This window comes from Lycorma delicatula, chromosome 7 (genome assembly GCF_047948215.1).
Source record: "Lycorma delicatula isolate Av1 chromosome 7, ASM4794821v1, whole genome shotgun sequence".
NCBI classification, from domain to species: Eukaryota; Metazoa; Arthropoda; class Insecta; order Hemiptera; family Fulgoridae; genus Lycorma; species Lycorma delicatula.
The window spans coordinates 4,584,239-4,600,846 of record NC_134461.1 but is presented as its reverse complement, the minus strand read 5'-3'; the positions used below and the strand labels follow the sequence as shown (position 1 = coordinate 4,600,846).

At 29.1% G+C, this 16,608-nt stretch overlaps 1 protein-coding gene across 2 annotated transcripts; it reads left to right on the top strand.

Annotated features, from left to right (window-relative positions):
- Positions 1-356: 356 nt before the first annotated feature.
- pasi1 (septate junction component pasiflora 1) lies at positions 357-15,768 on the top strand. 2 transcript variants are annotated; one of them, XM_075371021.1, is made up of 6 exons: positions 357-493; positions 3,124-3,238; positions 7,868-7,967; positions 9,391-9,578; positions 13,950-14,000; positions 14,770-15,768. In XM_075371021.1, the coding sequence occupies exons 2-6, from the start codon at positions 3,152-3,154 to the stop codon at positions 14,851-14,853; spliced, it is 510 nt and encodes a 169-aa protein (XP_075227136.1). In that variant the 5' UTR covers positions 357-493; positions 3,124-3,151; the 3' UTR covers positions 14,854-15,768. The 2 variants fall into 2 exon arrangements, with proteins under 2 accessions (XP_075227136.1, XP_075227137.1); XM_075371022.1 differs by having other exon boundaries at positions 376-568.
- Positions 15,769-16,608: the final 840 nt, after the last annotated feature.

The window sequence follows — 16,608 nt, the reverse complement described above, 5'->3', positions numbered from 1 at the left end:
GCCGATCTGAAATAGTTGATCTTTTTAGATTAATTTTTCTTGTTACAATTTATTTCTGCGTTGGAATCGATTAATGTGAGTACGAATGAATTCTAAATTTAATTTTTGCTAGAAAAAAAAACAGTTTGTTTCTAAAGCTTCTTAATGTTATTGGATTAAAATAGTATTTAAGATAATTTATAACAGCTAATGGATGGTCATTAAAAATATTGTATAATTATGCTATCATCACTGTTCGTTTATTTATTTAATACATAAGTTAAATTTTACTGTATTTAATGTTACGCTTTCAATAACTAAATCTCAAAGAGAACTCATTTGTTTTAAATACGGTGTTCCTGACGTTAGTGAAATGTGCTGCACTCTAGTTGCGAATTCCAAGAATGGGCGTTGTCGTTGTATACATTAGTAGAAGTGACCGACGTTGGTATTAACGTTTTGTTAAATATAATTATTTAAATTGGAAAATACTGCTTGAATTATTTGAAGCTTGGTGTGTTTATTTTATTACAAAAATGTTGTTCTTTGTATGTTAAGTTCGTAATCTCGTAAATAAAATTATGTTGAGGTTAGATTTTGGAATTTCTTGTAAACGCTTATTTACAGTAGTTTTTAATTTGAAATTTCACAGTTTTTAAATTTCATTTAATAATAAGTTTAATTATTCTGCAGTAATTCACAAAATTCAGTTTAATTGCAGCTGTTTGCGTATTATATGTTTTATAAATGCATTATTAACGTGCCGAAACAAAATTCAAGTTAATCGTTAATGTTTGTTCTATAGTGGTTAAAGTAACGTTAATATGTTATGTATTATATTTGATAAATGTGTTGCCTTTTCCGTTAATGTATGGTTTTAGCAAATCAAATGTCTGTAAATTTCATTATTTATTGGTTGTGGACTTTTTGTAGTGTTTTATACAAACTATAATACAACATGAATTGCAAAGGCTTATTTTGTTTGATTGTATATTGGATCTTTATGTTTTTTTTTGTATCCCTAGTTCAATCTCATTTCTCCACAATCTTAGTAGATCAGTCTTATAAATAGATCTGGATTGTTTTTAAATTAGCAACATAACATTTTCAGAAAATATTGATGTATTGACAAGTTTTTATGATTAATGGGTTAGCAATTGATGCTGTGATGTATTTTCTGCCATTATGTGTTTTTAATTCTGTTCTGAATTTTGTCACATGTCAGTTATTATAGGTATGTTGGCATTACAATGTGCTAAACATTGAAAAGTGGATTTTCATTTTAGATGGCATGAATGTATAATTTTGCATTGATTGTAATCAATCTAAGACACATTTGTGTGGTTAAACGCCTCTTTGGCATGATAACACCAAGTAGTTCTTGTTTAATACATTGTTGTAAAATAATAACAGCTTTCTGAGTTCTTAAAACTGTAGCAATCACGGTTGTGTTCATTTATAAGAGACATTTGCAGTACGTCTGTACATTTTCATTTATCACCATAAATATTCTAAGTATCTAAATTATCATTTCTGTTATGCAGTCACCACTACACTTTTTACATTTAGTGATAGAAAATTATTATTACATGAAAATGCATTTATTTGCCTAGTAAGCATAGAAATATTAATTACTTATGTTTTAGTTACGTACATATTTTTTTTTCTGTTTAGCCTCTGGAACATAAGGTATTACGTACTGTTATTAATGAGGATGATATGTATAAATATAAATGAAGTGCAGTCTTGTACAGTCTCAGGTTGGCCATTCCTGAAATGTGTGGTTAATTGAAACCCAACTACCAAAGAACACTGGCTGGTATCCATGATCTAATATTCAAAGGCGAATAAAAATAGGATTTGAACCTTAGAACTTCAGAACTCTCTACTTTGAAATCATCTGATTTGCGATGAAGAGTTCACCACTAGACAACTCGGTGAGTCATTTTATTGCATCTAGGATTCATCAAGTGAATCTTAATTGCCTATCAACTGCCATCATGTAAACTCACGAAAGTAGCTTTCTAACAAACAGTCAGTTTGATTGTTAAGGTTAACTAGGTGAGGTTATCAAGCATTAGGTTATATTTGCTGTCAACCTACCGGGTTGGTCTAACGGTGAATGCATCTTCGCAAATCACCTCATTTTGAAGTAAAGACAGTTCAAATCCTAGTAAAGACAGTTACTTTTATACAAATTTGAATACTAGATCATGGATACCGGTGTTCTTTGGTGGTTGGATTTCAGTTAACCACACATCTCAGAAATGGTCGACCTGAGACTGTACAAGAGTACACTTCACTTACACTCATACCATGTCATACCCATTCGTCCTCTGAAGTAATACCTGATGGTGATTCCTAGAAGCTAAACAGAAAAAAAAGTCTGTGGCATGAGTGGTGGCGTCTTGGCCTTTCAGCTGGAGTTTCAGAGTACAAATCGTGGTCAAGCATGGCCACATGCTACTTGTCATTCATCTCATTCTCTGAAGCAATACCTAACGGTGGTTCCAGAGGTTAAAAAAAATTAATAAGGTTATATTTACTGATATCGTACAAAATTCTTCAGTATACAGAATAGTTAGTTACAGATTGTAATCGGCGTCACATAGTAGTGTTTTTGTATGATGGTTGTGAATTAACTTTCAGACTTATCAGTACATGGTAAATCCCAAAATTTTCATATGAATTTCACATAATTCATATTGTGTATTAACTACTACTTAAATATGATACTTAAGTAAATGTAGTTTACAGAATGACGAGCGGGGAAGAACATCGCTCGTCATTCGATGACGAGCGATGTTATTTAATCTGTTGCTACAACAGATTAAATAAATAAATCTTTTCTTTGCCATTGTTTTATTTGGTTTAAGTTTACTAATCAATTTTATAACGTTTAATAATTTAATTGACTGTGGATATCAGTAAATATGGAAAATTGATAGCGGCACCCCTACAATAGAAAAGCACCTATTATTGTATCCTTATCAAAATACTTATTAAAGTTTATTTTATTTAATGGTTATTTCTTTGGTTATTTTATATAATAGGTTATTTCTAAGTTCTGTAAAGTATAATGTTTGATTTTAATGTGTATTTTTGTTGTGTATCATTCTACTTCCTTTTGCTTTATATTTTTAGGTATTACTATCAGTAAATTTAAAATAAAATGGTTGCATTAAAAACATGTTGGTCACCGTGTATATGGAACCCAAATGTTACATCTGGGAGTTATTGCTGTGCAGTTTACACAGTGGTAAGTAAGCATTCGTTAATATTTTAGTCTGGGCACTTTAAAATATCTTAGAGGACATGTTTCAATAAATTCTTATTTTATGATTCTTCCAAATCCTGAACATTGAACTGAGCATTCATTTCATGGAGAAAATGCTTGAATAAGATGCAAATAGCTATAAAGCAACATTATATATTACAGTAAAATAAATTCCTTCAAAATCTTTGAATATTTCATAAACTTTGGGAAATTAATACAAACAGACATGCCCAATCTCAGACTTGTTTATTATTTTTCTTATTAATCTCTGGGTAATGTTACATTTCAAAATTCAACTAATAAGGCATGTTTTCATGTGCCACAGCTTTTTTATTATCATTGTTTGTTCCATCTGTCATAATTTATATATAAATAAGCATCAACTTTGGCTTATATAACAAATCTTCATTTAACAAAGCTTAAAATGGTTAAATTTTGAAAATTATTTTCATAACTTCCAGTTTGATAAAAAAAAAAATTTATTTATAAGGTGAAAAATTGATGATTTTTTGAAAAAATGAATACACGACCAATATAATTTTGGCTTTTTGAAATTTAGGTCAAAAACCAGATAAAAAAAAAAATTGCTGCACTTCTTGTAGTCTTTGCTCGTGAAAATATTTAAAAAAAGTTTAATTACAATACACCCTTAATTAAAATTCATATGCAAAACCTGTTAAACTGATTTTTATGAAATAGGTACGGTTATTTGTGTCCGATCTAAATACTTAAATCTCAAAACACAATTGCTTTAACTGATATTGAACATAAGTTATCGATACCTGAAATTAATATAATTTTCATTCATTTTTTGCAAGTTGGTTTTTGTAACCTTTGTTTCTAATCGTGTAACCTCAGACATGCATTTCCATGAAATTTAATGAGAAAGATGAGATGATGAATAAAGCGATTGCTGAAAAATGCCAGAAATTAACCCGTAAACCCAGTATCTGTAACAGTGGATACCAGAATTTTTTTTTGCCAGTGTTCCCGTAACACTTTCAGACTCCTTTGGCGTGCCATTAAATAATTAAAATAACAAAATTAGAAGTTTTGATTAAAAACACTAATAAATATTTTAAAATATATTGTATTGCAGTTACAAAGTTAAACTGCAAAGAACATCTTTACAATTTAGAAAAAAAAATTAGATCATTAAAATAATTGGAACAGATTGATTTACACTGTACTTAAAGAATCTCAAAAATGTTTCAGTGGTAAATACTTTTAAAATGTACGTCTGAAAAATAACAACAGCTTATTAAAAGTTCAAAACAAAGCAACTTAAAAGTTTACTAAATTTTTTGGAATTAAAAAAAAAAAAAATTATTTTTAATTTAAAAAAAGATATTTTTCTTAAAATATAATAAAAATTAAATTAGAATTCAAGTTAAAAAATAACAAAAAGACATGAGTTTTTCAAACTTAAAAATTAGCGAATGATAATAAAATAGAGAAAAGTTGTATAAAAGAAGCAAAAATTTTAACTAAAGGAAAAAGCCGCCATACACATAATTATTTGACAGTCGGCCATGTGCAGTCCAAAGTACACCATCAATGAGTGAATGTTTGAAAGGAAAACTTAATTTAACAAATAAAACATACGAAATTCAATCCGGATAGGTTCCATAAATAACATTGTAAACGCCAACAAATCAGAACACTGTTTTTTATGAAAAATATTATAAATGCCATTAGAAGCGATCTATGTAAAAATTACATAACTGTTGTTTCAAAATGCAACTTGAAAAGCTCAGTCAGCAGAAGAACATTGCTAGTGAATTCCAATGTTTCAAAAAATGTCAAATAATTTGGAATTTTCCATTTTTTAAACATTTTTAAAACATCGTTTGTGTATTAAAGACTATGTACTTTGCAGTGTTGTTTTCCATATTTAGATTTCTAATTGCCAGTGTGTATTTTATTGCAAAAATTTTATAACGGATGAAATTCTGAGTCATTTAACGATTTCTTTTTGAAGCCTGGAAAAATTATTTTCTTTTTATAGGCTATTTGTTTCTTATTTGAAATTTTGAACATTGTCATCTATTCAACGTTCAACTTTAAACTTTACATTAAGTATCACGTTATGTTTTTATGTTAGTGTTTGTTCAAAAACTTTTCATCCAAATGGCTTCGTATATCGCCTAGAATATTGTCTTCGTGTACATTCAGCGATACATGCACTACAGTTTGGGAACCGCTGATCTAGTAGACAGGATGCTAACCGATACATCGTTTGGCCAGCCTGCAAAATAATTTAAAACAGTGTACGATTTAGTTAATTTAGCATTATGATATATGGATCTAGGAGTTTTCATAAGTTTTAGAAAAGTAAGAATTTTTTGTAAGCTTTAATGTAAACTTTTTTTTTATGGAATGGCACCCAAAAGTGTTAATAAATTAATGATATTAATTTTATATTTTGCTGGTGTTGAAACACAGCTGTAAGCCCTATGCGCACATCCTTTTTACAGTCTAATTAGTGATTAGAATCTCTTCCATTATTCACCGCAGAGTTATGCTATTATTTTTTAAAACATGTAGCACTTTGACATGTGCTCTTTCACGCATGATGTGTGTTTTAGAATTTATTTTTCTTAGACAAACATTGTTTTTCAAATATATTAGCCTTTGAGATATGTCCTTTTATTTTAGTATTGCCATTTTTATTAAAATTAGATTTTTCAAGAATTTGTCTTTATAATATTTGTATAAAATTCTAAAATCAAAATTGTACAATTGCTCTTTAATATAAGCGGTATCTACTGCTCGCCCAAATTAACATTTCAGCACCGCACAGCACTGTGATCAGCACCATTCTACACTGCAACTGGGCTTAACTTCATATGCGGGAAAAATATGAACAGCTTGCGATCGAAGCAGATTGCAATCTACCTGTTTTTTTTTTTTTTTTTGTTTTCAAAGTATTTATAAATATAGCTAATAATATCTCTTCTTAGCTCTATGAATGTACGATTTTCTCATATTTGCTAACTTCTTGAGATAGACGACAAAATAATAATACCAAAAAAAATGAATCTACTATATTTAATGATAGCTGAAAAATCCATAAATGAAGAATGCAATTAAACATTAATATTCTTATAAATACTAATAGTAATAGCGGTAGAGGTTTGTTATGTTTATCAATGATTAATATACAATCATGAACAAATCAGTTTTTACTTGTAAATTATAAGTTTTGAGTCAATTGGCAGTTTAGAAATCTTCAGTTCTCATTTTTTTCAAATGTTGTTAACTCATTGGGCGGTATGTTTTTTTTTTTTTGAGATTCCCTGTATTTGAGAGTCCATTGGTGCATTAACAGGACACCTTTATCGTGTAAGCTTTTGCCCCTTGTAACACTATTTGTCAGTCATCGATAGAAGTATTTGTATTGGTAGTATTATTAAGGGATAAGAATCGCACAGGACTGATACAAATTCAATCCTTGCAGTGTTAGGATTTGATCTGTAAAATTAATTACTCAGTTCGTCGTAAAAAATTATTGAGGAGGCTAGATGAAAGGTACACCTGTCGCACAGAAGGGAAACATGGGTGAATATGACACCGCACCATAAATTCTCATACAGGACATGTATAACCACACTCAATTTTTAAATGCAGGATGATTTTTTTTTTTTTTAATATTGTGAGAGTTTACTTTTTTTATATACATTTTTAGATCTAAATTAATTTTATCAGAAATAATACAAATCAGAAGATCAGATTGAAACGTGTGCTTTATTATCGTTTAGCACTATGTTAAATGATATAATTTTAGCTGAAGAAGAGATTTATAAACTACATGAAGCTGGTAAATTAAGTTGACAATTTACATTTGACAATTTTGTAATGAAGGTAGTGGAGGTGGATCACAACATTGTAAATCTATTAGGCTGCTTAAAGCACTATGCCTCTGTTGACTAATGTTTGATGTTACATTTTTAATGTAATTTTCGAAAATTCTAATGAAGTAATATTTTATAATTAATACTTAGAACATTTTATGATAAACAAAAAAAAAATTATTGAACACAGGTACAATCATACAGATAGCAGTGAAAGTGTTGATTGATATTGCATTCAATCTTTTTTTTCTTTACTTGATGATTTTGCCATATAAGTTGAAGCTTGTGCATGGAAAACGGAAGTGGAATTTTTTAGCGTATGAAAAATGCCAATCCTGTTCGGGATTTGAACCCAGGACCTCCAAATAAAAAGCAGAGATAATAAGAATTTAAAAAGTTCAGTTGACATGCAAATCGGGGATGGGTTGTTACTCTGGCTTGCTACCTATAATATCCTTTCGTGGTTCACTATCCCCTACGCTGTACTCTTAGAATTATTGCGCATATATGTGTTTATTATTTCTAAACTGTTTTTGGTAATATTTTGTAAATTAAGTGATTTAAACTTGAAAGATTTGATTACATGTTTTAAAAGAGTTTTATTCTGCTTTATTTTATTTTAGTATAGTCTTATGTTTTCTCTCTAAAACTACAAATGCTTTGTCCTGATTTTACTGAGGAATTCATTTATGTATTTTTCCTGGATATATTTTAAAGTTGCTTCATAACAATTAAATTGCAATTTATAATTTTACAGGCAGCTGGTGTCGTTTTTATTACATTCACTGTCTACATGATGTGTGGCGGGGATTCTACTCAGATTTATTTACCGCTTTTTGAGACAGATGTTAATAAGAGTAAGTAATATAAAGTGTTGCTATTAATTCCTTTATCGCTAAAGTTAACCGTGAGGTACATTATTGTTATCAAATCACCAACATTTATTATGAAATTATGTTATTTTTACTTATAGATCATAATTGTTTGAACTGATGTGATTACAAGTAAATTTAATTGATAACTTATCTTTTGTTTTAGTTCATTGTTATCAACACATCCGTGTTATGCTGAAATAATATTTGTTTCTGACTTGTAAAAAAGCCTTGCTGAAAATATTACTTGTTTTGCAGGTGGGTCAGATAAATTTTAACCAGCTGAGGGCATACTGTTGCATTTTGATGAGCAAGGAAAATTTTTCTTATATATATGGCACTGTCATACCATGCGATACTTTGATGCTGAAACTTGAGATGCCCAAAACTCATATTGGTTCTAGGGTTAAAATAATTAAATTATGTTGACTGCATTATAAATTATCACTATTGTGAAATACAGTCTCATATTTCTCTGCATGTGTTATAAGAAAAGAAATGTTGCGTCTTATGTTTGAAAGCTGTGTAACTCTAGTGTTTCTGTAATGCCCCTTTATTGAGTTTTAGAAGATAATTTTTAGAATAAGATTGTACTTTAGTAATTTCGATTAGAGTACGTACAAAATCCATATCAAATTAGTATTCACGCATAACCATTCTGAAAAAATCATTCAGGAAAATGATCTTATATCAAACAGATCAATGGTTCTGACCGCATCATGATCGTTGTACATTTTTTCATGGCTTGTGAAGTGATACTTTGTTTGGATCCTTGGACACAAGAAGTCTACCTTCTTATTCTCAAAGAAGTAGTGATGGTGTTATGAATGAACCGACTATGTGATGATGCTGGAAACTTTTAATGTAGTTAAGGGAAGATCAACCGTTCAACCGTATTAATGAACAAACCAGGCGTACTGTCATTATGAGTGATTTGACAATGTCATCATATTTGGAAGAAGGTTTGGTTTTATGAATCTGATGACATCCATTAAAAATTTCCACATTTTTCTTCCGACATAATTCATGAAATTGTCACTATTTATATCAATTTATGTCAGTGGATTTTCAATGTATCGATTTTTATCCGGTGGATTTCATGTACATTCAGTTTTTATAATACTTACTGAAAGAGCTTTGGTTTGAGCCGGGGTTTGTTTTATCAGAAAAATTACCTGTTTTGGGGACCGATTTTGGGGACCTGGGCAAAACCGATTGTACAGCTAGTAGATAAATAAAAGTAAGGTTTACCTTGAGGTTTTGTATTATTGCCTTCTGTAAGCTCAGTTTTCCATTCTAAGTAATCGAGAATAGTGTGATATTTCATTTAATGTTTTATTGTAATATTAATTATAGGTATAGATTTAAGTTTGTTGAATGTATGTAATAATTTTTGTCTTTGTTTCAGCAATGCCAAAATATGGAATGATGTTTATTTTATATTTTCTTTTGTTGATTATCGCATCAGTATTGATGGTAATTGGAATTAGAAAGCTGCACCGTGGACTTATGTTGCCATGGTTAAGTCTTGTTATGTTTGGAATTGTGTTCCAGTTTTTCTTCAGCATTTGGTTATTTTACGGGTATTATATTTATGTAAGTACTAATGAAATTAAAAGTTTGATTATTATTTTCTTTTCATCTCTCCATAGTGGCTTTTGTGAGTCCGGGGCTATTTATTTTTATATAGATAAGGTGTAATAATCCTATGTGGATGTAACTGATTATAGGAGTGTTAAATTGGTATAAGGCAGTCTATTTAGAATTGTTAGCCGATTTGATTTTTGTAATATGTAGTATTAATTTTTTTAAATGCTTTAAAATGTTTTTGCTATTTTTTTATTAGCGGGATTGATAAATGGATATTTTAAACCGTCACGGATATTGCAACTTCAGGATTCAGAAGTTCTACTGTTCAGATAATTTAAAAATGAGTAGTATATTCAAACAAAATTATTTTATTCTAGGTAATACATTTTTATGCAAATTGAAATTCTACCTAATATATATGTTATTTTATCAACTATTTGTTTATCAGAAATTTATATTCAAATTGTTGATGGTTCAGAGTAATGATAACATCAGTATGATATTATTGCTTTGTGATATTTGATTCCAATATGAATGATGAATGCTATCTAAAACTAAGTTTATTAAAATGTAAATATTTCAAATGTTAAATCAAACCAGATGAAATACATTTAATATTTTTAATTACTTAAATCAAAATGTTTTCAGCTGCCCTTGTGGCCATCTTCAATGACTTTGCTGCCATTTTCACCCTGGGATCTACTGCTCCTTTTTTTTAAGCTGACATAGAATGCGGTCAAAAAATATGATAGATTTGAATTGTGTCTGTTTATTTAGTATATCATTGTTGAGTGTTCTCGATTTAAAAATATTTGAGTACATCTTAGCATCAGGGTGTTGTCTGTATTGGTGGATTTGTGATTTGTATCTGATATAGCTGGCAAATATGAAGTAAAGAGAGTATTATGTTTGTATTTTGGGTACAATTATTTGTTATTTTTATCATTTCAAAATAATTATATTAACTGATATTTAAAAACATTTTCTCACCGATTGATTTAAAATACAAATAAAAGATTTTCTCTTACCTAAATATTATTACTCTGTCAATGAATTTAAAAATACTATTAATATTTTTTTCTGCAACTTTTTCAACACGTATATGCTCAAATAATTTTCATTGCTTCTGAATTGTGGTTTTTTTGTAGTTGTTATGTAATTACTTTAATATTATCTCTCATGTTTGTATTTTAAATAATTAATTCAGAGTTTAAAACACATTTGTTTTTATTTTATTATTAAATGTGAATTTTTTTTAGTTTTTCTGGTCAAAGGTTTATACGGTTCTCCTTGATCCATCTAGGCAAACAGTAGGACATTTAAACAGATACAGAGAACATTTGCAAGCTTATAAAAATTCAAAATAAAAGTTAAATTATGCAACAAAATAAAAAAAATAAAATATGTATATGTAAATGTGTAAATATTACATAAATATTTAATAATTTAGATTGTATAAAAATATTGCTAATAAAGTATAAAAATTATAAAACAATAGAAACGGAAAAATTACATATAATTAAAAATGGTGACAATAAATATTATAACAATATTATAAACAAACAATTAGTTTTGATAAAGATGAACTATTAGGAAAATTTTACATAATTTTGAATTATTAGATTAGTTTTATTTATATATATATATTTTTTTTTTGTTGGAACTATGTAGTTTTTATGTTATAATAATTGCTTAAAGATAGCTTTTTGTCTGAAATTATTATAAATATAAAAAAAAAATATCAGCATGATGGTAAACTTGTTCAATAATTGTACACCACCGAACATGCTATGATGACCTCCTAATTTATTATTTACATGTAATAATTCATTTTTCCAATTTTTTATTATTCTTTTAGAGCGGTGAATTTTTTAATAAATAAATGTAGGTCTTATTTGTGGTTCAGAGTTCTTTATTTGTAAACTTATGCTCAGATGTTTGTCATGAAATATTTTCATTAAAAAATAGTAGAAAATAGATACGAGAGGCGGATCAAAAAATAAGTTACACCCTTGCAGTGTTCTTGAACTGAAAGGGATATATTTATGTCTTGCGGTGGTGGCAGCACTGGTTGTGTTGTTGTTTTCATGCTTCCCCAGCAGCAATTCTGTACATATGTAGTGTTATTGTTAATATGGTTAATATGACGTGCCCTCTAGAGGTTTATCCAGCATGGAAGTGCTTTCAGTAGTTCAATTTTTGTGGGCAAAAAATTAGAATTGTTGTGAAATTCATCACCAAATTGTTGAGGTATACGGTGAGATTGCAATGTCGTGCCCCATGATCACAGAATGGTGCCAAATGTTCAGACACAGAGAACAAATGCGAGTAACAAACTGCGTGCTTGGCATCCTTCAACTGCAAACACGACAGGTAATGCAGAACACGTGAATGAAGTGATCGTGAGTAACCGATGCATTAACATTAGAGAGATTGCAAGTGAACTTAACATCGGTTATGGTAGTGCGTTTGCAATTATTCACCATCAGCTTCCCTTGGTTATCATAAAATGTGTGCATGATGGGTGCCACATCTGTTGGCCGACAACCACAAACATCAACATTTTGCATCTGCTCTTTCTTTTTTGAACGTTATTACAGGACCGGTCCATAGTTTTTAAAACAAATCTTCACAGGGGATGGGAGCTGGGTGCTTCATTACATTCCTAACACTAAACGAGCATTACATGAGTGAATACACAAAAATTTGCCGCAGCCAAAAAGAGTGAAAACATCCCCACATGTTCAAAAGGTTTTGCTGGCAGTCTTTTTCGATTCTGAGGTAGTTGTTTACAATAAATTTATGCTCTGAGGAACAACAATCGATGCCGAATATTACTGCGAAACTTGAAAATAATCGTGTTAAGCCATTAAAGATCAAAGACCCTGAAAATTGAGCGATGGGGTCGTTTTTCTTCACGGCAATGCTACTCCTCATTTAGCTAATGTGACAAAGAAGTTACTCCAAAAATTCAAGTGGGAAGTGCGGTCTCATTATCTTTACAGCCCTTACCTAGTACCCTGCAAATATCACCCGTTTGGCTCTCTTAAGCAAGACCTGGGAGTGGAGCATTTCGCTAATGATGATGAATTGAAGGAAGCGATCCTTAACCGGTTGAAGAAAATTAGACAAAATTATTACTAGAGTGGAATTGAAAAACTCGTCACAAGGTATGAAAAGCGTTTAGAAAAACTTTGTGATTATGTAGAAAAATAAATAAAAATACTTAGTTTTTGTTGAATAAAAAAAAAAATTGTCTTATAAATATGTGTTTCATAGAGGGTGTCTAACTTACTTTCTGATCATCCCTCATATTTATTCTCTAAAGAATAATAAATTAACTAACTAAGTGGTATAACAAACTGACATTAAAAAACAAAACTTATAAAACAATTAATTATCATAACTGGAGACGTTTGGGTCATAGTAATAATAATAAATTAACAAGCGTTTACAAAAAGAGAATTATATTATAAGATAAAAATAAAAACAGACTAAAATTAGGTAATAACTCAAAATTATTATTTATACTTTAGGCTGTATTTAACAATAAAAGAAGAAAAAAATTAAAGGATCTTTTTGACTTAAATCAGAATCTGTAGCTCTTGAAGTAGTAGCGGTACTTTTTTCTCCTTCAGTCATAACTGAAGAAAAGAATTGCATTGTAATGTAAAAAAATTGTATTCTCATTAATCCGCATCTCACCTCATGGCATTGTGGAGGGTATGCAGATAACATCCTATTCAAGTATTTTTACATGTGGAATTTTTTTAAAGTGAACTTATTAATAAAGAATCTTAATTTGTGTAATACATGTATAGAAATTAGTTATTTGATATTCAATTTTTGTGAACCGTGATTTTTTTATTTATAGTTTAGAATATGTGAAGCATTTTTAAGTTCCTCAACAGGCTTCTAATTCAAAAATGAAATTAAAATTTGAAAATATAGGTATCGGAGCTGAGATATATTTTTAAAAACAATTGTCATTGAAGGAACTTTATTATACTGAGAGAACAAACATTTTTATTCAAACTGATTTTATTAATATAATGAAAGAAGTCTCATGGTGTGCCGGAGCAGTTAAACTAACATAAAAATTTGTTACCAGAAGAGATATCATTAGAAAAAACTTGCTTTATATAGACGTCAACTATGCTGTGACAGCTTCATACAGTCACACTTATTGCATTCCATATGATACGGCGATGGTGCTGAACATATTACATTTTTCAGTATTTGAAACAGCTTCGTGATTTTTTCATCCGAAAAATGTTTATAATTGTAATAAAAAGTTCTAGAAATATCTCAAAATAACTCACGGTTTTGCTTTATTTTATGCCTTGCCATTTACTTCTGTATCTTTTTTTTTTTTAGCTAGCTATTGTTCCACCTGGAATCATAAATTGGATATGGATGGGTTATAATGTAAGTATTTTTTAAGTTGTATATTTTTTTTAAGTACGAATAATCGGTATGATACTGAAAATGAATTCGATTCATATGATGCTATAAAGTAGTTCTAATTGAAGTAGAGAGTAAGGAGTAGTAAGGTAAGTTTTGAATGGAAAATATGCGATTATATTGTATGATGTATCGCTTCCATGTAAAATACTATTGTTTTATTCTATTTATTTATTTAATTTTGCTCCTTGGGTATGACTTTTTGGTCAGTGTAGCGGTCAACTTGCTGGTTTCTAAATTGAATGGTTTCAGTTCAGTTTGTAGTAAGATGATTGGGACCGATGAAAAATTTTGCAACGTTATTTTTTTTTTAACTTTAATGACGATATAAACATGTAATTGCAGTTCACATAAAATATTTTCATTTTGATGTACATCGTTACAAACTGCTGCAAGTTATTAGGTTTTATGGATTATTTTTATTCTCTGTGCTTTCATTTTACTTGTTTTTAGGTGTTCATTTTATATTTATCACCGTCAGGTTCTTGTAAATAATGAACGTTATGAAAAGTTTTAAATGTAGAACCTTTCTTTAATTTTTGAATGTATTAAAAATACCTGATCTGCATGTTTAAAATTGTCATCGTTTTTTTAGATAGTCTCTCATGTATAAAGTTATTTCTTTAAAAGAAGAAGAAAAATTGCACGCAATAAATTTTTTTATTATATTTGATGCTTTTCCTTTTTAAATAAATTTCTTAAATATTTTGATAAATATTTTTGTTTGTTTCAGATCTATTGTTGGATGTGTGTGTATTCTCAGTATCAAATTATCTATGAGATGCAGACTCCTAACATTGAGCTTCTCTACCCTTGATCTGTTCTTTTCTTTTTTGATATCACCAATATTATTGACTGAAATAATGTTTTTTTTTAAATTTTTTTATTTATGTAAGTTCTATAGTGGCAGATCTGCATATATCTAACAGTATTCCGTCCTAAGGTTGCAGAGATGAGCTTTATAGAAAAGAATGTTACTACCAGTCGGTGCAGGATAATGATGTAGTGGATCCTCATTTGCTAAGAAAAATGCAAAAAAAAAACTGCTATTAATTTAAATAATTCCGGTATGCTAATTTATTTTAAAAATGGATTATTCTCTTTAGACTGATGTACAAAATAATGATATGAACAGATAATTATCAAGTTTAAGCATCAAATTTTACTCTTGTTACTGCATATTCACATTATTTAGTAGCGATTACATGTGTACATAAGTAATAATTATTTTGTATAATTGCTGTTAGGCTGTAGAAAACACATAATAATTATAAGAACATTAGTTGTAAGTTTTGCTATTAAATAACTACCTAAGACGCTCAATGCCTATATTGGTGAAATATAAGGCTGTGTATTAGTCTAAAATTATAAAATTCAAAGTATATTACGCTTTGATGTTTTAGATACCGACATCTGTACAAAGTAATAGATAGCATAAAAAAAAATCTTGCATTCTGTTTTGTGAAGATATTCTTGTTTTGTTTTGTGAAGTTATTTTCTAGGTTTTAAGGTATTCATATGAATTTTATTGTAATTTTTTTTTTATAATTTTTTATGTATGAAGAAAGACCAAATATAACCGTCCATTTTTAAGTAATCTTTTACTACACTATAGAATATAGATTTTTATACGATATTGTATTTTGTATTACAGATATTTAATGTACTTTTGTAATTTTTTTTTCATAGTAATTATTTTTATTTGAATAAAACTGCTCGCACATTTGCAAAGAATTTATTTAACAGTTTTTTTTTAAAGATTTAGTTGCTCATTTCATCACATTCATCCTAATTTATGACTTCACAGTTCTCATCACTTTTGTCCTTGGCACACTTCCTTTACTTAACTTTATCTAGTATCAGCAGTTCAATTTTTAAACTGGTGCATAATTATACTTTGTTGGGGTTGTGTTGTGAAGGCTCTTATATTAGGATAATGACCTCAGTTACTTCTATATACCAATAGCACAGTTATCGCCGTTAGAAAGGAAAGTTCCTTTGACATCACTTAACTTTATTAATTTACAGGAATTCATATATTAAGTAAAATTAGCGTTTACAATCCTACTATACATGTATCCTTAAAAACTTTTTGAACACTTTTAGCCTTCTGATGCAATAAGTGTCCTTAGTATCAGCATCTTAGTAAGGTTCAGAACCCGACCTAACAAATTAAAACATGCAGAGATGTATCTCAAAATTGTTGTGTGTTTGAGCATCTTACATTCCAGGATTAAATGGATATCGTTCTCATGATTCCTAGCATTCTCTGTGTTTTAGGTTTTAGTTGTTGGATATTCCCAAAATCATACTTGTATTTAAGTGACTAATGAGTTTCCTAAATTTCCAAACGGAAGTGTTCTTGGTCCCTTGCTTGCCTTAACTGTTTATTAATGATCAGTCTCAAGATGTTTAATCGTTTATATTATTCTCTTTCCAGGCGATACAACTGTGTATTTGAAAGTAATTATGTAAAAGGATTATTGTACATTAACAATTAAAAAAGTTATTCATCGGATTAGTTTTAATCATCAAACTTTAAGTACGGATAAAACTGTTGTACTGTGCTTCC

Bases quoted from the DNA above. Each gene is read 5' to 3' on its own strand.
- pasi1 (XM_075371021.1), top strand. From the start codon at position 3,152: ATGGTTGCATTAAAAACATGTTGGTCACCGTGTATATGGAACCCAAAT. The intron at 7,968-9,390 runs GTAAGTAATATA...TCTTTGTTTCAG, and splicing joins TGAGACAGATGTTAATAAGA to CAATGCCAAAATATGGAATG. The intron at 14,001-14,769 runs GTAAGTATTTTT...TGTTTGTTTCAG, and splicing joins GGATATGGATGGGTTATAAT to ATCTATTGTTGGATGTGTGT.